General features: G+C 33.5%; 1 protein-coding gene across 1 annotated transcript in view; it reads right to left on the reverse strand.

Annotated features, from left to right (window-relative positions):
* The window catches only part of LOC113549613 (AT-rich interactive domain-containing protein 3A-like), an 80,689-nt gene that overhangs the window by 41,437 nt on the left and 13,131 nt on the right, over positions 1-26,121 (reverse strand). The window contains exons 2-3 of the mRNA XM_026951000.1: positions 14,322-14,663; positions 13,391-13,738 (exon numbers count right to left, since the gene is read on the reverse strand). Of these exons, the coding sequence (XP_026806801.1) occupies positions 13,391-13,738; positions 14,322-14,663 (690 nt within the window). The remainder of the gene's footprint in view (positions 1-13,390; positions 13,739-14,321; positions 14,664-26,121) is intronic.

The following is a 26,121-nucleotide window of genomic DNA, read 5'->3' on the forward strand; positions in this document are numbered from 1 at the left end:
AATATTATAACATGGAATATAGAGTATATACAAAAGTATATTATTAGATATTGATTAAATAAATAAATATCTATTAAAGTTCATATACTTTATGAAGTAAATTTTCTTTCGGTTAGGTTGATAAAAGTTACCCGTAACACGGTGTTACAGATTCAAAATCACAGTAACGATTCGGAGGAATACAATTTAATCTCTGTGTTTTACAGGATTAACGATGGATTTATTTTTATCTTACATATATTTTTAACCGACTATATTTTTTTGCTTGTGTGTAACGTGATTATTATGCATAGAAATAAAAAATATCACGACGGCGTCGTAGTCGTAATTAAATTTATATTATATGTATATTTGTATAATTGATAAATAAATACGAATTGTCTCAGCAATATGAGACGAAAAAAGGTAGGTGTTCGCAGCCTACTGTGGTATACAATACGGTTTACGGAGTGCAAGCAGATGACGTTTCAGAGGTGATGGATATACACATTCATGATATATATATATGCACACTATATCGATGCCGGATGTGGATCATCCTGTACACCGATCACGTCATAATATTATATTATTATAACAATATAACGACCACATCTGTATCATCAGTTGCAAGATGCAACTGGCGCTTCATTAGTGACGTATAACACTATAATTTGCTATAATATCGTGCTGTAATGTGTATATCATCATGTTTAAGCTATAGCCATTCGAACGCGACACGCGTTTAAATCCCTCAATTTAGACCTAATTCTTACTATGGATATTCAAAACGTAGAAATATTATGCTTAAACCATCATAATATACTGCACGATCAAGTGCCAATATTCACTATATTATCTGTTTTTCGTTTTCGTTTATTGACTTTAGACGGAAATGTTTATTAAACTCTGTATTGTTTATACAGAAGGAACGGCGTGTTTATGATACAAGACCTGCGAATGAAATAACGAATATTTGACGTGTACGGTTTTCTGGGGGGGGGAGGGTGATGATATAGGTGAGCGAGACGGTATGCGATACCGTCTACAGCTGTACCCGACTCTCACCGGTTTCCAGCTCTTTCTACTGCTTACCTGCAGCAGCACTGCACACCGAGCACTTTTCATTTCCGGTTTTTACGACTTTACGGCGGAACCGACTGCACCGCCGCCGTTCCCCCGTACACCGTCACCGTCATAACAATATTTCCCTCCGCCGCCAGCAAAACACGTAATATCTACGCGTTCGATTTGCACCGCGCACGACTCAATTATTAGATATAAATATAGACTGTTTTTCGCGTGTAATGTGGTCAAGTATCGGCGGCGGCGGCGGCGGTGGTGGCGGGTGGACAATATCAAAACACGCCCCCGCTGCACAGTACCTACACGTACATACACTATATATATATATATCACGATATGATAATACACGGTGTGCATCGCGGGGTCACGGGCTTACACCACGCGTATTATTATCTCGGACACGTAATACGAGCAAAACCGACGATTGCGGCGGGGTGGGTCGGGGTGGTTCGGCGATAAGGGGGTGTGCGCGGTGGCGGAGAAACGCGGACGCGGAAAGAGGTCGGCCAGCGCTCGGTCCCCGCGGTGCCGACGAAACGCGCGTATACACTATTATACGTATATAACGCTCATATTATTATACACACACGCGCGCGCGCGCGTACGTATGGCGTGTTGACACGCGATATGAATTAACAACAATGATACGATAATAATATTACACACACACACGCGCGCGCGCGTACAATATACCTACTCCCGTTCGGGCCGTCCGCTGACGGATCTCCGTGTATTATATATTTGTTATCTGTTACCGCGGCCGGTCCGCGGCGTCGCGTCCGCCGGACGGCGTGCTGCGCGCAGTGCGGATCCGTCTGAAGTCTTGCCACGGACACGGCTCAGACAATAATCATATGATTTATGGTCGTATTATTATTATTATTATTATTATTGTATTAAGATTATCGCACCGTTCTGCGGCGCGTACAAACGATACGTACCTATACGTGGTTTTCCGTTTTTATTTTTTATCCGTCCGCGACTCGCCGGGACGCGTCCGGGTCGATCTCCGATCGCATAAACATATTATAATATATTGTAATCGGCACTTTGAATATCGTGTTTGTTTATAATCACTGTATAATAGTATTTATAATATTCGTGTGTGTGTGTGTGTGTCGACCTATCGTGCGTGCGAGTCTTCGTGCGATCGAATATTAAAATATTATTTAGATATGTACCAATGTGCATGCTGTACACACACACTCCATATAAACGTATATACGTTCGTGTGAACATAAATACGTATTATTATATTGGTTGGTATCTTTGTGTTGAGAAATTGGGACGAAATATATAAAGTGTTTCTTCGCATTATTATTATATGAACAAAATTTCAATCGTCCGTTGACGGAATCTCGTCAATCCGGTATGTATAATCGTATTTTATTCGAATATTATATTATTATTATTATACTATTATTATATGCGGTGGAGATGGACATTAAAATTCGTTTGACTCGCACGCGATATCAGCTGTGTAATTTACAGTAATTTTGCTACCGTCGTCGTTGTAATGGAATTTAACGCGTCGAAACAGCTGGCATCCATCACCCGCGTGCGATCTGATTAGAAATTATAATATTAAATTCGTAATATAGTCGTATAAGTATATACGGCAATTAGTTTTCTGCTGTACACACGCGCAAAATATATTTGCATACACTTAAAACGTTATATTCCATTATACCTAACGCCGGCGTCACGCGTGTTTTAAGTTCAGTCCAATTGGTTTACGGATTTTTCAAGAAACCTTTAAATTAAATAAATTCTATTACATTATGTATATCGGCCAGACATGATACACGTGTGTGGTATATAGTGACTATCAGTGCGTTATTCCAGTAGCCAGTGGCACTAATAGAGTGGGTTCAGAAGTAGTACCCAACTCCTCAAATCCAATAATGCAAAATTGATTTCAAATTTTTCGCTATAGGTATATAAATGTGACATGATTTTAAAAATCATAATACATTCATTATAGATCCACTGAGAATTGGTAGGTGTTACGAGTCTTCTATTTTTTAAATCGCAGTAGTATTACTAGTATCACGCTCACTTGTGAATTTAGTTTTTGCTCGCGATAATTTAATAATTTTTTTGTTCATTTATAGTTTTCTGGATTACCATTGGTCATGGAAATAAATTTAAAAAAAAAATTGTTATATATTAGCTGATCTCCCAATCGATGCTATGAGTTTATTGTTTTTTAAATAAATAAGAGAAAATTATATTTAATTAATTGTTTGTTATTTAAATGCACAATATAATGTTCTTAGTACTGTAGATGTATTAAATCAAAAACTACTCGTCCAAATTTTAGGAAAGTTTCAGATGTTATTTTTAGAGATACACGAAAAATTTAAAGAGTAGTTTAATCTACGATCAAAAATATACTTAATGCTATACCGAATCCACTATCATATAGTGCCTATTAATACTTAATAGTTTATAAAACAAAAAATTATCTGATTTTATACGCATGGACAACAGTCATGATAACATAATATAATAATAGTAATTTATACCTATAAATATTATATGCAACGATGGGGTGTATATGTACATATTGTAATATATTATGCATTATGCGCTACAATGACGACGATGATGCATATAATAACGGCGGCTTAATTTAAATCACGTACTTCCGTACACACACGCGACAGCCGATCGGTTTCGGTCGCGGACAAAAATTAACATTATGCCCATTTCACCGCCTTGTTTGTTATTTGGAAATCTGACATAAACTTCACCTTAAACACACGCAGGAAAAATAATTAACCAACAAATACGTAAAAATCACCAGACATTGGTGGCGAAACTACAGAGGTCATTTCCGGCAGTGGACTAAAAACAAAAACTGCAATATTATTACACTGGCATGAATTTGGATTGCGTTTAGGTTCACATGCGAGGAGACGATCGAATCTTTCGATACTGGATAAGTAGGTATAGGAGCTATAATCATAATTAATTATAGTTTAATATCATCACGAGAAAAAACATCTGTTTTCCCGAATTCCAATGTACTTACACGCAATGTATATAAAAAAAGATAAAAGATAATTTACCTCACCACCATATCAGTGCATTTTTATTGCAGCAATTGCGTCGAATGTCTTTATCGAAAATTATATAATATTAATAAATAATATTTAGCACTTAATTTTTTTTTTTTTTAACATTTGAATGATATAGCCAAATAAAAAAACTGTTTTATGTTCTAATTCAAAAAAAAAGTTATTTTTAACATTTTTAAATGTATACTTCAGCACATATGTTTGAATTGTTTCGTAATAGTTAAATTGTTTTTAAATAAAAATTAACAAATAAATTATACTAGTTTTGTGTAAAATATGTATGCGTTTATATTATAAAAGTCATATATATACAAAGTAATTATACAAGAATCAGTTTATGCCTGATAGAACATAAAAATTTATCGTTTATATTTGTTTGTATATACCATCATGTACTCGTATAACAGCGGTTCTCAAACTGTGCTGTTCAATCCAAATTATCTAGAACTTTTATGTACACAATCGAATTATTTAAATTTAAACATCATTAGTTGCAATGGTATAATAATTAATTTATAAGTACTATCATTGTAAAATACGAACATTTGTAATAAAAAATTTTGTCACGTGATGCAGCATACACTAATATAATATATAACATATGCATTTTTCAATGCTATTATAATTTATTTAAATGTATATTTATCATATTATTATAATTATAATTCAAAGAATACATTTTTATTGGATCAATACCAGGGTATATTGTTAACAATTAATCAATATTTACAGCGCTTTGGATGTACAAGGAATTATCATTGCAGCAATATTATATACCAATACCATTATATTATAATCAAACGTTTTACAGCAGTTAAATAGTGTTTATGGTTTTTCAAGACTTTTAATGGTGTGAATGATATTTTTTGATATGCTTAGTAAAAGTATATTTTCTACCAATACTTAATGTCTATCGGCTGCTAAATAATATCACTAGCATATAATTATCGCAAATAATTATGCATTGCAGTAGTACAACACATAATATAAAATATATGCATACATTCGTAATTTTTTTACTGATGTTTTATTTTTGGTATAACTGCAGGCCCTTGGCCGATCATTTTTATTATTAGGGGCAACACTTGTTATACATAAAATTAAAAACCAACTCGGAATAACTTAGTACATTTAACTATAATTAAAATAACGGAATAAAGAAACTTTTATAGTTTTATCTATTTTTTTTGTTTTAATAATTAGCAGAGTGACCGCCATTATTTTTATATTTGTTATACAACCCGCTTACTAAATAAATATTATACTTTACTAGCCACTTTTTGGCTACGTATAATACATAACTATTAGTGAAAACGATAAATTAATATTTTCACTTTAAAAATTCAAATAGGAAACAATATTTTTGTTGCAAACTTAATCTAGGGATATTTTTTTCAATACATTTTAGTGGTTGAACCATAATGATTTATGCTCAACTCTTTCGAGAGCAGTACACTTTTTACAAAATGCATTTTAATCACATTCCAACAAATAAGTAACTAAATATGGTGGCATCACTCGTGTGGTTGAAATTCTAAAAGCTTTAAATCGCTCTCAAGCATAAAGTTTAGCATTAATTATATTGTTTAATTACTAAAATTTATGAAAAAATCCCCCCACATTATATAACATAAACATAAGTATAATATAAGCATGGGTTCCAATTTGAATTTTTAAAGATCACCCCCCAAACCCTCCCCCTGCATAAAATATTATAAAAAAAAACTCTTTTACTATACATTTTCAAAACAGAGAAATTTTGAATATTTATATAATAAAATTAGTGTAACGTGAATGTTTAATAACCTGTATAGATAACTCATAATTATAGTAAAATTAATACAGCACTTTCGTACTCTATAATAATATTTTTTCAAAAATACTTATCATAAAATAATGTATGGACAGACAGAAAGTCTTACTGTCTGTATAGTGAAGTATGCCGATCTAATAGCGGACAAATATAATACAAGATATGCGTTTTTTCAAAATCGACAATTAAAAAAAAAAAAAAAAAACATTCGTGTTAAACGGCTACTGCCTACACTACTGCTACTATAATAGTATAATATGTAATATATATTACGATAAAGACGGTGATTTTATAATAATATATTGTGCCGTGCATCTTTATACGTTTGTCGATGACTATAATAGGTACACTATACAAAGTTATAGCGCAACGTGTGTAATATTTCTAACGACATCGGTATATGATTTACATAAGATTTTAATGACCGTTTTAAACTCGACGGTTTTAACAGCAGGTGGCGCGGCGCAGTTTCAACGCACATTTCAGTATACCTAAAAAACGGTTTAATGATGTATCTTAAAATTTTATCACCTATCAGATTAATTGCGTAAATACTTATTTGTTAACATTTGTCGAGGAATTTCCGTTTAAATTACCCACGCGAACGACTCAATATAATAATGTGCACGTTGCTGCAATGACACATTATTATTATTATTATTATTATTATTATTATTATTACCCATTATTACGAAAAATATCGTCGTATAATGTATAATATGCAATAATAATAATTAATATAAATAGGGTCTTTATATCGTTATTTATTTTTTTTAAGTAACATTTTACTAATAATACAACTATAATACAACGTCGTGGGTATATCATCGCGTGTAGACCAAATAAATGTCTCGTTATTATAAATATTTCGGGTTCGAAAAAAAATATATATCTACCTGCATATTCCCGTTCTAATGGTCTAGACAAGTAAAATCGAATACGCCCGTTCGCGCGCACATACATTGTATAATGTTAATACATAGTAGTGTATCCAGTGGTGTCCATACTATTCGAATTCGGTCTCGGGTAAACGCGGTTGAAGGACGGTATGCGCGGCGATATTTCGAAAAATCGTATGGCGCCTTTGGCCAAACACGACATTACAATATTATCATAGTATATTATTATTATTTTTGTTGTTATCGGCATTATTTGGGGTTATCATTTTTCTCGTACCCGTTTATTAACATTTACATATTACCTATATGATAAATATTATGTATTACATATTAGTAATACACAATAGTATATTACATATTATGCGCACATGTGGCGCGACGCTCGTTGACTTATTAATATATTATTATAATATTGTCCGTATGTATTTTTATTTCTGTATGCATAATAAAATCTAAGTATATTAACATTTTAATAATAATTTATAATGTTATACTATCGGGATATTGCTCGTCAGCAAACTCATATTTTTGTTGTACATAATGTAACACACGTATACTACCACCGTATTATATACTTGTCCGCGATCCGACTGTTGTAGCCGCGTCGTTGACTGATGGACCGTACGCCCACCACATACACATACACACACGTGTTTATATATATAAATATAAGTACATTGTATATGGAAAATATTGATTAGACGAGAAAATAATAATAATACTAAACGAAATCTCGAACGCGTTAATCGCGGTTTATATCCACACGCATACGAGCGAGCTGATTGATCGTCAATCTCGAGAAGCACGGGAATCGTCGTCGTTATAATAATACGCTCATCTGTTTCCCCGGCCGCCGATAATATATAATATTTTTATTTTCTATTTTTTGCTTTCGTCCAATTATATAACGGACAATGAATAATCGCAGCCGATTAACTGCGGCCACAGCGTGGGATATAATGATAATATGTAGAACGAAGAATTTAAAGTTTTTTTTTTATCATAACTATTCGACTGGCCGAATAAATAATCGGTCATCTCAGCCGATTCTCTCTGACACGGGTCCTATCAAAATCGTCTTGTTATTAACATGATGTGATGATTAAATATGTATAATATTATTTACTTACAGAAGTTATAGATTGAAATGTTCGTATGTTCGTATGTTTACACATCTAATAATAATTAATAATACAACGTACACACTACACGGTTAAATTGAGAATAAAATGTATGAAAAAAGTAATGTAAGTGAGAACTAATAAATAGTTATATATATATAACTATATAACCAATGCTAGTTAATAATAATAATATTAATTTAAAAAAGTATATTTTGAGTACAATTTTTTATTCCAAGCTGTTTTTAATCATAACACAAACCAATGCAAAGTTATAATATTGTCTATTTAATAGAATTATATACCAAGTGTATCCAAGGGCACCACGAGCCTCAAATGTCTTTAACTTATTTCTAAAATTACTTATTAACAAACGCATTTGTATTTTATAGTAATATAATTATTTTTCTTTTTAAATTATCTAGAGCACAAAGCGTAGACTCTATTAGGTGTCGGGACACACGAGTGAACGTAGTATCAAGTAAATCAATAAGAATTCCATACAAAGTTATTTCTTCAATTCGTGAAAATTGTTCTAAATCGTTTAGGAGCTTTGAAGAAGTTCTCGGACCGAAAACGATTAGTGGCTGACGAACTAGGTTAATTGCTTCATCCTTTCATATAATAAAACGTTTTATGCCCAGATAATATGAAAACTGTGGTGAAAAGAGGATCTAATTTCTGTTGGTCGTCCGCACTACCATATATATATATTATATGCTATTCCGTTTTTCAATTATATACGCCATGTTATCGCTTTTTCACCCCTATACGGCGTTTATTTATATATCTATGTATATAGTTATACGGATGTTAGAGGCAATTCAAGGTCAATATGCACGATGATAAAGTTTAAGGATTTCAAAGTGTATAATGCAATATCCCCTATTGACAAAGATAAGACCGTAAACAGAGGGACGCTATACGTATAGTATTATAGCGGTATACAATAATATAATTCCGTCGTCGGGCGACTGGTGACCAAGTATTTCAGTATACAGGATCACACTTGTCACCCTAAGTTTATATATATATATAATAAAATATCATATTCCGATTTTATTAGGAATGCGAATTGCGGAACGATTTGGACGCATTAAACATCCGTCGATTATAAATTGTATACAACAATCGATAGATTTTATTTTTTAAAAGGAAATATTTTCACACATAATAATCATACTATACTATGATAGTATTACGAGTATATTAAAGAAATTGCCTGTTAAACCTTAAAATATTTCAAAAAATTCAATAAAGATAATACATTATTACATTAATACAATACGCGTGACGTGACAACGATGTGCATATGATGAAGTGTTCCACTAAGAGAACGCTACGGCTACGCCCACCTGTTATATCTCTGTCTTATAAATATACGAGATAGAATATTTTTGTTCAATCAAATCGATTTTGTATTATAGATTATATATAGGAGTGATAAATATGAGTATTTTTAATATTACTATACCAGGCTTAAAAATTAAAATATCGAAAAAAGCCAATGTTCAATCACAGATAATGTTCTTAGGTATACCTTTAACTTTGATAATAGATTAATAACATCTAATATTAAAGCTAACAACATAAAATCGGTTCTACTGAACGCAAACTTGCTATTTTATAATGGTTTTATGACGGAGACAACAAAACATTTGGGTGTAGCGTTCTCATACAACTGCAGAGATGCGATTAAAAACTTTTTGATAAAAATGCAATGTACTTATATGAGTATGGAGTATGGAATGGAGTATGGTGTGATATGAACGCTTTACAGACTAGATATACAGTTTTATAATTCATTAAACAAAAACGAATAAAATACGAAAAAAAGTTAAAACTACCACGTGATATGCGTAAGTACAGGTAGGTTGGATGCCGCAGAGTTACACTCGGGTGGGTTCGACGCGAACATTTTTCATCCCCCACATGCCACGGTAGCCCTCGGGTTGCACTCATGGACATTGTGTACAGCATACTGAGCAGTAGTTTAACAAGTACATATTATGTTGCAAGCGATGTGTGTGTGTGTGTGATGTGTGTTCAGATTGATATTAATTGTATCGTATAGGTACAGTACATAAGAGAACGTATTATATTATAATATTGTGCGGTGGACGAGTGTGGATCAACGACCCGTATACATTATAGTAATGCAATCAGACTGCATCGCACGTCATGTGTCTCGCGATGAGAAACGCGGACCGCGGGGCAGGTGAAAACGAAAAAAGCGTCCAGAGACGAGAAACAATGAAATGAAAACGAAAGGGGAAAAGGGACAAGAATCGGGTCGGTGACAACAGATCGAAATTCGTCTGGCTGACGGCGTGTGAATATAATCATCACAACAATAACACGTTGTGACCTAACTCCGGTCCGAGATAGACGCGTGGAAATCCCCCAACAGTCACCTGCGCACATGCATATCTTAATGCGTGCGCGTCTATACACGATAATGACGACGATAATGTGATGTATAATAACCGCGAGATGTTACGCATTGTCCGAGTGGCACAGACGTAGTTGTCGTCACAGCGTTATTAATTTGGTGTGCACAGTGGCGGCCCTGCGGGGTCGTCTTGAAATCAGTTTACGCGCGTACAAGAGAGTGTTTTCAAAAAGGTCGTGTCCCATACAGGGAACAATTAGTCGTGGGTTAGGAGCTGTGCACCTACCACCTATACGTACCTGCGTATATACTTGGTTCTCGTCCGAGAGCGGTACAATCGCCGCTGAATGCGTGTTCACCGTTTCGTTAACGTCCGACGTACGACCATTATATTAATACAATATAATCACATTGCAATGCGGTGATAAATTATATTATTATTATTGTTTATTGTCATAATATTATGATATTATTGTATACCTACCTACCTACCTACGGTGGTTGCAGACTCTGCGCACTTATCACGATAATATTCGTCTGACACTGCTGTCGTACAGATGCCATCGTACGTACAACATTAATAAACGTATTAAAACAAAAAACCGCCCCCGCAAGGAATAGACAGATATGCAGTCCGCGCGTCATGTCTGTTATTATCTTTATTACTGTACCAAGTATATATCCCGCAAACATATAGGCACTATGTTTGTTGTCCTAGTGGGTGGTTTAAAAGAACACAATCAACCAAACCTTGTTTCCATATTATATATGGCCTAATTTATTTATTAAATGTAAATAAAATAAACCCATAAGTGTTTCTCGGAGCCGCCGATATCGAATAGTATTGAAAATACTACTAACGCCTCATTGGGTCGAACGGGGTAATGTGTAATGGTTGCACGAGTGGACGCCACTCGTTTCGGGCGAAACGGATTATCAGCAGACCGGCATGCCGAGGCGGTCACGTCTTCTGGCACGCCGTTTATCTCTGGGCACGCGCCGCGTCGGTTAGGTTGGGTCGGTCGCACAGCGGCGGATGATGTATCGGCGCCCGCCCGCGTGCTCCGCTCGTGCTCGGACCTGCAGGTTCTCGGGCGTAGAGAAAGTGAGCGGGCAACATCACTCGAACAACCCTCCCCCTCACACACATACATCCCCTCTCAAGTTATATGCTCATCGCGTACGTGTACGTATCATTATTATAATTATTATGAATATACTCAGTGATAATAGTTTTGGCGTGCAGAATCAGTCGACGTTCGAGTTGACGCACAAATCCGTTGCATATAATATATAATTTCTTCTGAAAACGATTTGTAAATAGGTATACATTATAATATATATTCACTTAACACGTAGCAATAGAAAAGAAATGTCTAGACTTCCACGCCAACGATCTACCAGTCAAGTGTAAGAAAAAAAAAATTATAATTATACGACAAACCATTATTATAATCAGGTTTTAGACGAATGTAAACATTATACTTATGTACGATTTGAATGTTTCATGAGATGTTATAGCTATTAACTGGCGAATGGTTCGTATAAAAAAAAAATCACCCTGTGTAGTACAGGTACAAGACGCGTGTTGTCACCTCTAGATAAAATGATATTGTAATTTATAAAGTTATTAAAAACATCATACAAATAAAGATAAAAATAATAAAGAATATGAAGTTATTTATTTGAGGTTTTAATCTCGTGACAGTGTAATGAATGCATGATCAATATTCATATTATCTAATAAATAAAGTAGCCTGTAGTTATTTTATATTATTTACCATTTATTTTAGGTGCAAAGAATGGAGGATTACTTTGTATCATTTTAAATTTACATAAATCAAAAATAAATTTACTATAATTTTGAATGTAAAAATATGTAAATGTGATCATAAAAAAAAAATGATAAGCGAATTTTTTTTTTTTTTGCTCCTTCAAATTTATAACTGTACGAATATTTAATACATTTTGATAACTTTAAAATTAGAGCAAGTCCTGTGTATAATGAATTAAAAGCCTCACTCGTATTAGTGTCTTAAACTTCGTTATATTCTCGTCAAGGGATTAAGAAATGTGTTCACCCGACTACGCCGCATCATAGGCATCTAATTATTATTTGTCAAATAATTATAAAACATTATAGTGTGTCCCGACTCCCGGTTTATATATCTGGTACGGATACTCGCAAAGCACCGCGTCCGATCGGTTTAGAGCACGCAACGAGTAACCCACGCGGGATTATTTTTACTGAAAATAGATTGAAATACGCACGTATAATATTATATTAATGATTTTTATACTTTCCACGTTTTCGAGCGTATATTATTTTAATCTACGGCAGTGTGGCGTAATGCGTGTAATTGTTACGAGCGACGCGCGACGATGTTCGAGGATTTTCGTGTGCGGTCCGAAGTAGAAACATAAAATAAGTCTCACTCAAGTGCAAACTACACGATATCAGCTGCGCTGCTGTTCTAAAATACAACCGACTAGACCGATATAGTATTAGTCACGGCCATACTATGATAATATATTATGATAATAATCGTCGGTCGTGTAACTTTATTTTGTATAACGTGTAGCTAGTTAAGACGCGCTCAGCTTTACGGTGTTATAGACATGCTAAAGACCTCGTAATCGATAACACACGCATGTGGATTCATACGAGACCGTGCAGAAGTATGAGAAACATCTTCCTAGAAGTAAGTTTAATAGGAAGTCCTAAATGATTTAAGCATAAGTGTCCGATTGTATATTATGTTTTTTTTTTCAAATTTCCGTTCGGTTTATATGCGTATTATTATTTATATTATTATGATTTCCAGTTTAAGTCGACCAAAAATTATACGAAATTACATATTTTAGTCGTAGTTTTTAGGCTTTCTAGCACATTGACACAGTTTTGATGTCACAAAAATAATATTTTAAATATAAAAAGTATATATATATATATATATTATTGATGGCACAATAAAGGTGATAGGTTCTGTATTTATATATTTTACAACGTCACTGACCTGTCGGAACTGTTCTTCGAACGTCCATGACTGCGCCTCGTTATTCCGAGCCGCGGACGGTGACTGAACTTCAGTGGAACGACCGCCGGACATTGGCACGTCGCCCGAGTGACTGGACTTTGGCGACAGGTCAGCAGCGGCGGCCGTCGCGTGTCTGTTGAGCGCGGCCGTTGTCAATGACACGGCCACGGAGGACGGCTGCTGTTGCAGTTGCTGTTGGTGCATCGGTGACGGTTGTACGGATAGCCCTGGGTGTTGGTACACTAGATGCTGGAGCATCGGGGTTATGAGCCGCGAACCAGATGCCAACTGCCTGGCGAGCTGATTGAGGGTTTCGCGTTCCTCGCGCTTAAAAAAAAAAAAATAATAATAATACAATTTTAACGACGGAAAACACACAATCTCGTGTACGTATTTACAGTCGATTCCCGATAACTCGAATTTTTTTTTTACTTCCCTATAAATATAAATTACATTGCACTCTCGCGAGCGGACTATCCGTTGTCTTCCGCGGAATCGTCTACATACCTACATCTATACAAATAAAAATATATATGTATCTTTACACCTCATTATCGGTTTAATTGGGTTGCGATAGCCGATTACTCGATAACAACGTAAAATACAATACGCTTGTTTAATACATATATTTATACTTTTTTGGTAATTGTTGATACGTTTAATTTCTAATTTTAATTTGGTGGATTATCCGCGGAGTTCACTTATCCGTTGATGCCCTGCCACTCTATTCTACGAATAATCGAGACTACACTGTACATTATATAAATTGATATAAATTTGAGTTAGATAACTCGAATAATACATATCTCAAAGCGAATTTTTATCTCCCTACAACTTTGAATTATCGCTACTCGGGTATATTTTCGAATACGTCGACTGCACCGTGTTTCGTGTTTTTATCGCATTTTACCTGCATTTCCAAAATGTCTTGTTCATCCTCGGGCGAACAATCCTCGTCCTGCCGACAGTCCATCATCATTTCATCGTCGTCCATATCGCGGTCGTCCATGTCGCGATCGTCTTCGTCGTCGTCATCATCTTCGTCCGTGCAGCCCTTGGACCGGGATGGTGACGTGTCTTCGGCCACTGTCGAGTGCGGCCAGTGATAAGCGGTCGCGTGTGGCTGTACGCTCAGGTTGAGGTTGAGTCCCAGTCGTCTCGGGCTTCCGGCTTCAGTGGCGGCCATCTTCACTTGTTCGGTCTGCGCGTTGCGCTGTTGTTTATCTAACTCAGACGAAGGTTCACTATTCAGCTGTGGATAATCAAAAACGTCATACGTTAATTTATTGAATTAAATTACTATACAATTGGGGAATTAAATCATTTTAAATAATGTTTTGGCCTGAGAAGAATCTCTTCGTTAAAGCTTCAAATTTTGTTTTACTAATTCCTGCACTATTTGTTAATATATAAGTAAAGTAATATATAGGGCTCTTCAAAATTTGTTTGAGTCTGTGAAGTAATTAGTAAATAAATAGCTAATAATGTAAAGAAAAAAAATCTAAGTTAATAACCTGTAATTTAATAATAAAGTAATAGTAGAACGGAATATTAAGTAATTTAAGTTTTACATGATGTTAGGCAAGATAACGAGGGCGAGGGTGGCGATAAAAAATGACGAAGAGGGTGAGACTTTGGAACATAGTAATACTCGTCATTCAACATTATATGTTAAATTTACAAAACCTGATTTTTTTCTCGACAATAAAGTTCTCATATAATACCACATTTTTATTAATTCCAACACAATTACGATTTTAACAGTACAAACACGTTTTTTTATAATAATTATAGACATCGAACAAGAATAACGAAATATTTTTATTTATAATATATAATATTATTGAGGTGTTTATTCGATATAACGATATAATATATTATACAACGATAGTTTATAATTATTCAAATAGAATCGGTCAGGCGTGCAGCTGCGTTAAATAATATATTATTGGAACTCATAGGTCGAGTGGGCATCGAGCGACTATACAGATGGAACAACGACAGCGGCGTTTTCTTCTATATAGGTACTAATAATATTCTTTTGGTCGCGTTTTCGATGTCAAAGAAACAGAATAATATAGGCACGAGATACGATCGAATAACAATAATTTTTCTTCATCTTTTGTGCGTGAAGCGACCGTTTTCAATCTTTAATATTTTAATTTATGACAGAAATGAGGCACCGGCGTGGCACAGACGATATTACTATGGTACAGTATCCGGCAGTTCACCCTCCTGTGGTTCATCGAGTTCATAATATAACATAATACCATTTACACATTGTAATAGTCCCCCGCGGAAATATCTTTAAACATTTGAATCTGTCGCGTCAAAAATAAAATAATAAAAGCAATAACATAGCCGTACATCGAACTCCGTGATAAAATATACATAATCACAATACCTATTAATAAATATAATAATATATAAAAGTTATATCGTACTTTTAACCGATTCTGCATATATTATTCAATATTTCATATTATTTGTATTATAATAGTACCTACGCCAGACGCCTATGTATAGGTAGCATGTATGTTACAAAATGATATCATGTCGACGTTATCGATCAGAACTTTTCGGAAATATTAAAATACTTGTTTGAATTTCAACAAATTGTATTCGAATATAACATACGGAGTTCACATGCACGGGATTCACTTTAAAAATGCTCTGGTGTGGTATTTTTATCGGATACAAAGAGTCTTCTCGATTTTCCATTCGACGACATCGTATTATATTTTATCGTTTTATTGTCGAGTCGATTCGAAAGGCGTCAACAACTCAGAAATTGGCGTAACCACGCGCCTGTTAATTAATAATAAACTAGCCGGCGTTATATTCTATTACTATTATTTTTATTATTATTATTATTATAATTCTAACGGCCTGGTATTAAGAAAAGAATAAGTATGTACATATATTATTTGTGTATGACGTGTGGCCGACTGCCAAGTGGACTAATGTAATTTTAATGAAACACGTGTTATTTTTCCATATATCCTTCATCTGTCGCGCTCGTGAGCTTTATTATTAATTCACTCAGAAATCGTCATATTATCGTCAACCGAATGTCATAAGCAATTTATCAAAAAAGGACCGGCCAAAAATACGATCCGTCTGAACGATTTGGTTTCGTGCGTGCGGTCGACGTTTTAAGAATATTTATTTCTCGTCGTCTGCAGGCCACCCGTTGAAAATCGATTAAAATATTGAATTGCACGTAAACATCGAACGACAGCATTTTACACGAAACATAATCTGATGTATATAAATGCGTGTAGTAGAAAACTACGTCAAAACTGTACAGTGTATAGGTACGTGTCGCATGAAGCAGTGTACATAAATTACATAAATTGATAGGTATAGGAAGCTATATAATAGCTATATAATATCTACCTACTATTTTTATTTTTATTTCATTCTACGTGATCCGATCGCATGATCAAGATGATTTTAGCTTATTTTTTATTCTCCGACTCACGTAACATGGTAAATTTTCGTTTAGCAAAACCTGCTATCTTATATTGTTAATTTAAATATATTAGAATGAAATGATTTATTATCAAACTTAAAATTAGAAATATTACCTGTTGATCGTAGGTAAGAGAGCCATACATTTTTATTTTATTTAAATCTGTTAGAAAATTAATTTAAATAACTTAACATTTTTAGAATAAAAACCAAGATTTTCTAAATACTTTCCGGAAATTCGGGTGTGCAGTATGAGTAAAATATTTCTCTGTCAAGATCTGGGAAGGTATTTTAAATATTACATTGCATCCCCATAATGGCGTTAAATTCAGAGATAAAATATTTTAAGATACAAAACAATAAACGTAGTTTCGATTTAAAAATTATAAAAATACTATAAATATTTTTCAATATCATTTGTGACCTATTTGCTTACAATATAGGCTAGAACCTATGGGCTATGAACAGGGAAAAAATTAAAATTAAAATTGTTTATTAATATATTAATCGCATCATAGTTTGCATATTATTTTGAATGCAAACGAGCACATTGATTATAATAGGTTTTTATTATGTCCTTGTATGATGTATATCATCGCGTATTTATATAATATATGTAATACACGTGGGGTCGAAACCAAACGGATTTCGATGTATTATTATAATTTTTTTTTTTTTTTTTTTTTAATAATAATAAGAAAACCTCGGAGGTGAACCAACGCGAGCGCGTTATAATTACACCCCACGACGGCTTATCGCATGCTAAACACATAAATATATTAATAATAATATTAGCCTCCGCCAGTTGTACATAATAGTATTCACTACCGTACCATCACTGTTGCAGCAGCAGACGACGTATGTAATTATAATTCCGATACCAATCGTCCAGATTCGTATAATGCGCAGTATACATATAATGTCCATTTAACGATTCGATTAATGTATAATGTTATTAAATATACAGGTAGGTATATAATAATATCGACCTTATTACGGATCGTATAGGACGACGATGGGAGCGACTACTGGTTTTTACGAGACTATGGTTTTTTTTTCGGGAGATCGTGACCGCTCTGGGCTGTGGGATTGCGTGTCGCGTCAGTATGTAATAACATTATAACACACAACACACAGATCCACAGACACACACACACACACATGCACATTACGGGATCGCGCGCGCGGGTATCGTTTTATATTAATATACATATAAAAATATAAGAATTCTCTATCCGATCACGCTATACACAACTATACATTATTAGCGTCTCCGACGATTCGACATCAATCGCGTAGATCAAATTCAACTTATTGTGAAGTTGATTTGTACGAATCCATTGCGCGAAAGACTTGACGAACATAAGTATAACAAAATACTGTCTCGTGCTATCGGTAGCGTACTGACGTTCATATTATGCCCGGCAGGGTGATTCACCAAACATGCCCAGACGTATTGTTCAGCTCCATTTTTGAAAATTTTCACTTGGGTATACATTGTACGAGTATACTATACAATAATATCAAACAAAATATTTTAAAATATGCATGTTTATATGTTATTGCCAAAAAACGTACGTTAAGTAAAACAATTTTTTTTTTTACCTGTTACCAAAACGCTATACGTGAGGTCGAACCACGATTGATTTTTCGTCTCCTACGCTCTCTCAAATCCAAATTTCCGAAATTATAATATATTATATTCTCTTGTACACATTATAATATGTATTTATTATACAACGCACCGCACCACGCTACACCACGGCCGCCGTGACGATAGTAATTATTATCGTTTCAGGCGCGTCTTAATAACTGTTATTTACGAGACACGTCACGATTGTATACGGTGACTACCGCGGCAGGTCTGATATCAACGTTATAATGTGGCCAGAGCAAAAATGCATATATAAAAACTATTAACTATAATAAAATACATCGATTGTCGTTGTTACATGCAAGACCTGCGCAGACGTGTGTATAACGTATCGACGTCCCCGACGAAGAGTGTCGTAATAACTCACTTTTTTTCGTTTTATACGACTATATTATAACCGTATATATGAAATAACCGCAGATATTAGAAATTTTATTATAACAACAGTAGTGTATCAAAAGAGCTTTCAAAATTAATATATATGTATCAAATCACAGTAAAAAAATGTTGAAAAAACAAATCGGTGTAAAAAATATTTCTATTTTCGATTTTTACAATTTTGTTCTGTTTACCATACGAATTAGTGAACAGTTTCGCCTTAAAATTAAGTCACACAATTGTTTATATTATTAATTACTGTTGAAATGTTGGTTATACTTCACCATTGAACTTAATAGATATTATAGCTATTTGATACGTATAACTCAGTAATATACCAATCTATATACATGTAAAATACTTGAGATATAAGATATCAATCTTCCCTAGTTAAAGTGGAAAACGTTTTGGCATAGACAAGTATGTATAATGCCTAATAGTAAAGATCGTATACATAGTATCACGGGTCCTCACACGAACATGTTCAGTGGGACCCATTATCTCCTTGAAGAGTAAATAAAATAGTATAGCTAACTACCAAATAGACGAATGATATGAATATCATTAATAAATATTCTTCATTGATTAATAATAACAGTTATTGTTCTTTTATTTGAATGTTGAAAGTTTTAGACTTAAGTAATCAAATGTGTAACTTATCGGATATTTTGGATATAAAAACAAAACAATTTTCACGGGGTTCTGCCTATGGATAGAGTGGGAATATAAAATATATCACTTTTACGATTGTGTGCAATGTATTGCGGTGAGCACAAATGGGTTGAAAACTAATTCAAACCGGTGATGAAATGGTATACACAGGTAAAGAAGTGAAGATGATATTGGTCCGTCGAATAGTTTATATTATGTCAAAAGTGACGGACTTCAGTGTATTGTCACGGCGTATAATATATTATACCGTGTTATAATACAATATATTGAAATACCAAAACGATACTACGCAGCTAATAAGGGGTATGAGGCGGCGAAAAGGGTATAAGCACGTGGGCTATATCGTTCGCGCCGCATGGGATTCCGCAATAACACGTTCAACCAAAACTTACTATAATATTATACACTATGCGGCAGTCATTATTTATCAGCGTACTGACTCAACGTGTACAATACTTAGAGCGACCGTCAGAGTTCACCAGTATTTTCACCATCCTCCGCATAATAACACAGTATTATACACTACAACGTATACATTGAAATAAATTGTGTTAATAGGATTAGTAATATAATATAATAAGGTTATACGAAGAATTGTAAGACGAAATTTACTTAGTTAATTTTTCACTGGATAGCTTTTTATGAAATGTAATTATTGTCTAATTGTGCGTTCATCAGACTAACTTTACAAACTAGGTGCCAAGTGTTGATCGCATCATATACAATCAAGAAATGTAAACCTCATATATAGATTAACTCGATAAAAATTTATCGGTGAGGCCAATTTATCATATTTTTTACCGAAAAAATTAAAAAGTAGTACCTTAAATTAATCGTCTACAATAGGTTAATATTTAAAAATATAATAATATATTGATTGGTATAAAACTATAAAATGTGAAATTGTAAATTTTGTATAAGGATAAGTTTTTTTTTTTTTATAGAGATATGCCATAGTTTTCCAAAATACCTACGGTGTTTATAATATAATATTTTAATTAAATAATTCGTCTGTGAAAAAAGGAAAGAAGAAATTTCACGAAAATGTAATATTGTGGCTAAATGTAATCTGCAAAAACATCAAAAATGTACCAAAATTTGCTAGACTTACGGTAAATTAATGGAAAAAAATTAAGTTAAATTTACATCTCTAGGCTTATCTGATAACAATATTATTATTATTATTTATAGTAGGTTTAATAAAATATAAAATTTGACTAAAACAAATCAAGTATTATAGTACAGCAACTATATTATAGTAAATATATCTCTAACATCACTTATCGATATACTTGATATACTACAATATGAACAGTAGCAATAATCCTACTATACTACAACTGGTAGTTTATGATTATAACGACATATTTTAATTAGAACGCACAAAAACCGTATACCACCGAACCGATAGTTTGTTGTTAACGCACATCGTAATATTAAATATATATTTTTTTTAATTTTACACTTAATTTTTTTCTTTTTCTTTTTTTTTTTTTTGCCGGCCGCGAAAGAGCCGCTCGTTAAACAAATTCTTACGACATCATTAATTACACGCGCCGTGGAACCGTCTGACACTTTTCCACTGCATCCGCCGGTCACCCCTTTGCCGTGTAGCGCCGAAACGAGATTAGTAGATATATACCGATACGACGACCCAAATGATGAATGTACTTTTGTTGCGTTCTTGTTCCGTCAGCTCTTTCGACATCGCGCATTCCACTATATCGATGCATTATATATAGTATATGTACTCGACTGCAGCCCTACATGTATCGGTTCATCAATTTCGCACGCCAAAACTATTTTCCAATAACTGCCGCGTGGACCAAAGTCCTATATATATATATATATACACGAATAACGATTCTGGTTGATATTATAATATACAGTATACTGTAATATGCTATACACGCCCCCAGTGGGACCACCCCCATCAGGCAATCGATTATCTGCCACGCTATAGTCGTGATCAACCCGATAATACAAATAATATCATCTTTACTATAATATTATACGTATTACATGTTCCACGAAATCGTATTATTATATTACGTGAATGGACCGAGTTCTAATGAAGATTTCAGAGTCTTATAGCCTAAAATTATAGAATATGTATTACCTGTTATATCAGGGTGGTTTTTTTCTTATCATAATAATTTTTGACTCTGCATTCCACTCGATTTTGTTTAGTATTTGCCCCCTTTCAGAGATTCAAAAGACTTTTAAAATGAAGGTAATTTTCTATTATTTTAAAAAATATTAATAAAAAAAAAACATTTATCATAAACCGTTTTTTAAATATTTCTTTAAAATTGTTCGTAAGAAAACTATTTCCCCCCCGAAAAAATAATCTAAATATATCAAAATATATTATATAACAATATATTATTTGGCAACATTAATGTTGTTTGTATATCGGTTATTTAAATATATTTTACAAACGGTTGGAGAAATAGGATGAAAGATTAATATATATTGTCGTGATGTAAAAACGATTTAGACGTCAGTGGACAAGCGAGTAGGTAGTGAAAAAATTATAAATTTTCGTACATTATAAATATACACACGAGAGACGACGAAAGGAGTCTGGTAAATCCGATTACGCCGCCTCCGCTGCGTATCGCGTCGATTGATTAGATCCATCTGCGCTGGACCGGCGCTTTGAATAACACGATACGTCATACATCGTTCGTTCGATTATTGTTGTTAATATATTATTGTATCATATTATATACGTGTAAGTGTTTTGTATTTTTACGCGGTTTTGTCATTTAATTTCCTAGACGACTTGCATTTCAAACAGAATTAAACGAAATGGAGTAAATATTATAAATAAAAACTACGAGCCCGCAGTAGTTGTCACCGTATAACAGAAATTTGATCGCGACGACACTTTAATATAATATTTTTAATATCAAACGCCATACGCCGCGTGCTACGTCTGTACAATTTGATACACGTACAACATATATCGCATAATTGGCCAATACAATATCCGGTCTTCGCTTATATTATTATAACTTTTTTTTATTCAATTATCGGGCCAATAATTAGGATTTTAATATTACTATACTAGATACGACTATGCATCTGTAGAAAAGTGCATTTTTTTTATTTATTGTAAAGTATGGCTTTCTAAATAGAAAGTTTGAATTTAGTAATAATGAATTCATTTTTAAAACTTCCGTTTTTTTTTTAGATAATTGTTTTGCATTACATATTTTCATTTTACTGCGTTTATACGATTTTAAATACACTTTTGAGGATTTTATATTATAGTGCATTATTAAGTTCACAGCAATTTTTAGACATAATTTGTACGTGACTCGCTTTTTTCTATTTTCCGCGCAATGTGAGATCGAGAGAGAGATAGAGAAACTCGACGCGACTATAACAATTTATACATATTTAGGCGCTAACGCAGGAGAAAACATACCCTTAAGGCCTTAACCAACAAAACGCATATGAACACATTGCATATAATATAATGTTAAATAATAAAATATATATATATACGATCGTTACAAAAGCATACAGTACATACATAAGGTATATAAACAGTATAGTATACGTATACCTTGAAATACGCGTATTATGCAGTATTATTATACACATTTTTCCCTCAAAAATAATTACAATAAAATTTCAACTTAAGAAATCAATAATACTAAACACCTACGACGGTGAATAAGGAGATTATAGTGTACCTATTATGGTGTGTTATTTTTCTATTATAGACACGCCTGTCCGGAATGTTTTGGTTATAATGTGTATTACACACATAAGCCTACAATACATCAGCCGCTAAATATATTTTATGATAATTTTTTTTTTACGATAACGTATAATTATCTTTGACCGCTGCTTCCGATTGTTTACTTTAATATGCGGTAATCCGACAAACCGTTTCTAAACAACAAATAATATATTATCGTTGGTGACCACCGAACGGCACATGTCGATCCCATTGCGGGCGTACAACCGTTCGGCGGACTCACAGGTGTATACTGAATATTAATAATAATAATTAATATAATACACATATACACCTGAAATGCCACAAACACGAATTTCAAATCCGAACGTCGTCCGATACGCTCTTGTTATTAGAACGTTTGAATGTGAACGCTGCGTCTTATGCTTATGTAGGATCCACGACAGTATTGATAGTATCAATGATCGCAAACGTCATTTGGACAAGATTTAATGTGTGTTACTGATCGTAATGATAGGATAATCGTTTTTCCGAAACGTTACCGAATATTATTTGACATTAAGAAATTCAAATATTTTTAAAAACCAATAGACTATACCTGCAGACGTACGGTCGTGCTACGCAAATAAAGCGTTAATAATAGAAGCCGTATTATAATCAACACTTCTACTATCAAAGACGCCCCGTACAATAATATATACATTTTTATAATAATATCATAATAGTGTCCGCGCATACCTAAATATATGTGTATATAATATGTCTAAAAGGAGGTCGTCGGATTATTAGATTTTTTTTTTTTTCTTTCGAAGGTCTCGATAACGACGAAATATAATGCATATTATAACAATGACTACGATCGCGATGGATTAATGTATAATATACGTATATTATATACATATAAAATAGAACTTATATATTGTAAGACAGTGGCTAATACCTATATGGAATAATGTGTTTGTGTGTGTTTTTTGGGGGGGAAATCGTAAAAATTAAACAACTATACGACGTCCGTATAATGTCATAATGATATTAGAACTCGGTGATGTAATGATAATACGTCCCGAGCCGGGCTTCTTATGTTGTAAAACAAGTCTGCCGTTTAATCCAAGACGGGACTCCTGGTGTACGATATTGTGACGTCGTCGTCGTCGTCGTCGTCGACATCGTTGCCGTCGTCGCCGATGCTCAATTGATTCATAGTATGGATTCCTTTATATATAATATGAGTGTCTATATATACAAAATATAATAAACCCTTATAATGCTTCCGTTTAATAATATTATAATGTACACATATATTGTGCGTTATATTATATCTATTTGCCGGCGCTAAATCAAACGCACTTACGCCAAATTATAATAATTTTATAGAATTATATATATTTCTTAGGCCAATCATTTCTCATGCAGCCGTATACTGACTAATAAAACTAATTCGATACCTATGTCGTGCCAGCACCTGAAGTTCCGAATATGTTCACGAAACCTTCACAAGATTTTGTAACCGTCTTATAACGAAATGTAACAATGATAACTTTTTTCGTAACTTAATGAGAAATTTATTTTTTTTAAGGAGAAAGTAAATTAACTTGTCAACTACGCATGACAAAAATAATTATATTAATAATCGTACTGATTTATTTTTCTAACCGTTTTCGATAATATCAACGATATAATTGTACATGTTGTTATTTATATCAATTTATTTTTTTAATATACAATAAGCCCTTGTTATGCGCGGACTTATTATCCGTGGTCGAGTAGGATACCATTAGAGATAAATATATAAAATACAACATAATATGTACGATTAACAATAGCCAATCAAAGTGTTTTCACCCCTTCTAATATGTACCTAGGTATGTATAGATATTTAATAGATTAAAAATCAGTTTTTTCATCTACAGTCTATACATCTACAACACAAATTTCATAAAACGTTTCCTCCGCGGATAACAAGGGAATTACATACGGACGAGTTCGTGGATCACTAGTTTGGGAAATGCTGATATTGTATATAGATAGTATTATAATATTATATCGGAACGCGTGATTTTAACAATTTGTCGCCATTATAATTGCACCGTTGTAAAAAATCTGCAACCATCGCGTATTCAGACACACCACACACGCACATTATCATAGGTAGTGTAATATATTATTATTATATTGATGATGTATTATACTATGGTCTTTAAGCTGAACGAGTAATGAACAATTTATCACCACGTCATACAGGTATATTCCGGCTTGGTTTACTATCGTAACTGTGTTTTACAAGTTTTATTTCCGTGTTCGGAATAGCACTACACAATGTCCGTCCAAGTATAGTATAATATTAATATGCGTGTCGGTCGCGCAAATTCACGTACTCCTCGTTATCTCGTAATATAATATTATATTATCATCGCGTACACACTTCTCAACAGTAGTCTACGTCAACGATGCAGCTAACGACCAGCAGTAAAACATGTAAGTACCCGCTTTAAGTCCAAAGACGTATTACTGTAAGATTGTTGCGGTCAAAGTTCAAATTTCCGAATTATTAACGCAACATAAAGCGAGCAGACGTACTTTAATTTAATGTATCATCGATCTCAGCATGGCCAGCCTCCACTCTTCGACATACTGTAAATACTTCCATATCATTTGCAGGGGTATGATCATATATATATATATATATCAATTCTGCAGATGATAAAATTTAACGTGTTCTAAACGAGTAATCTATAAACGTCATGTGAGTATCCTGATTTTGAGATGTTCTGTGTTAATTTCAAGGTGAGTATATAACTAAAATCAAAGTTTGAAATT

Source organism: Rhopalosiphum maidis, chromosome 4 (assembly GCF_003676215.2).
Source record: "Rhopalosiphum maidis isolate BTI-1 chromosome 4, ASM367621v3, whole genome shotgun sequence".
NCBI classification, from domain to species: Eukaryota; Metazoa; Arthropoda; class Insecta; order Hemiptera; family Aphididae; genus Rhopalosiphum; species Rhopalosiphum maidis.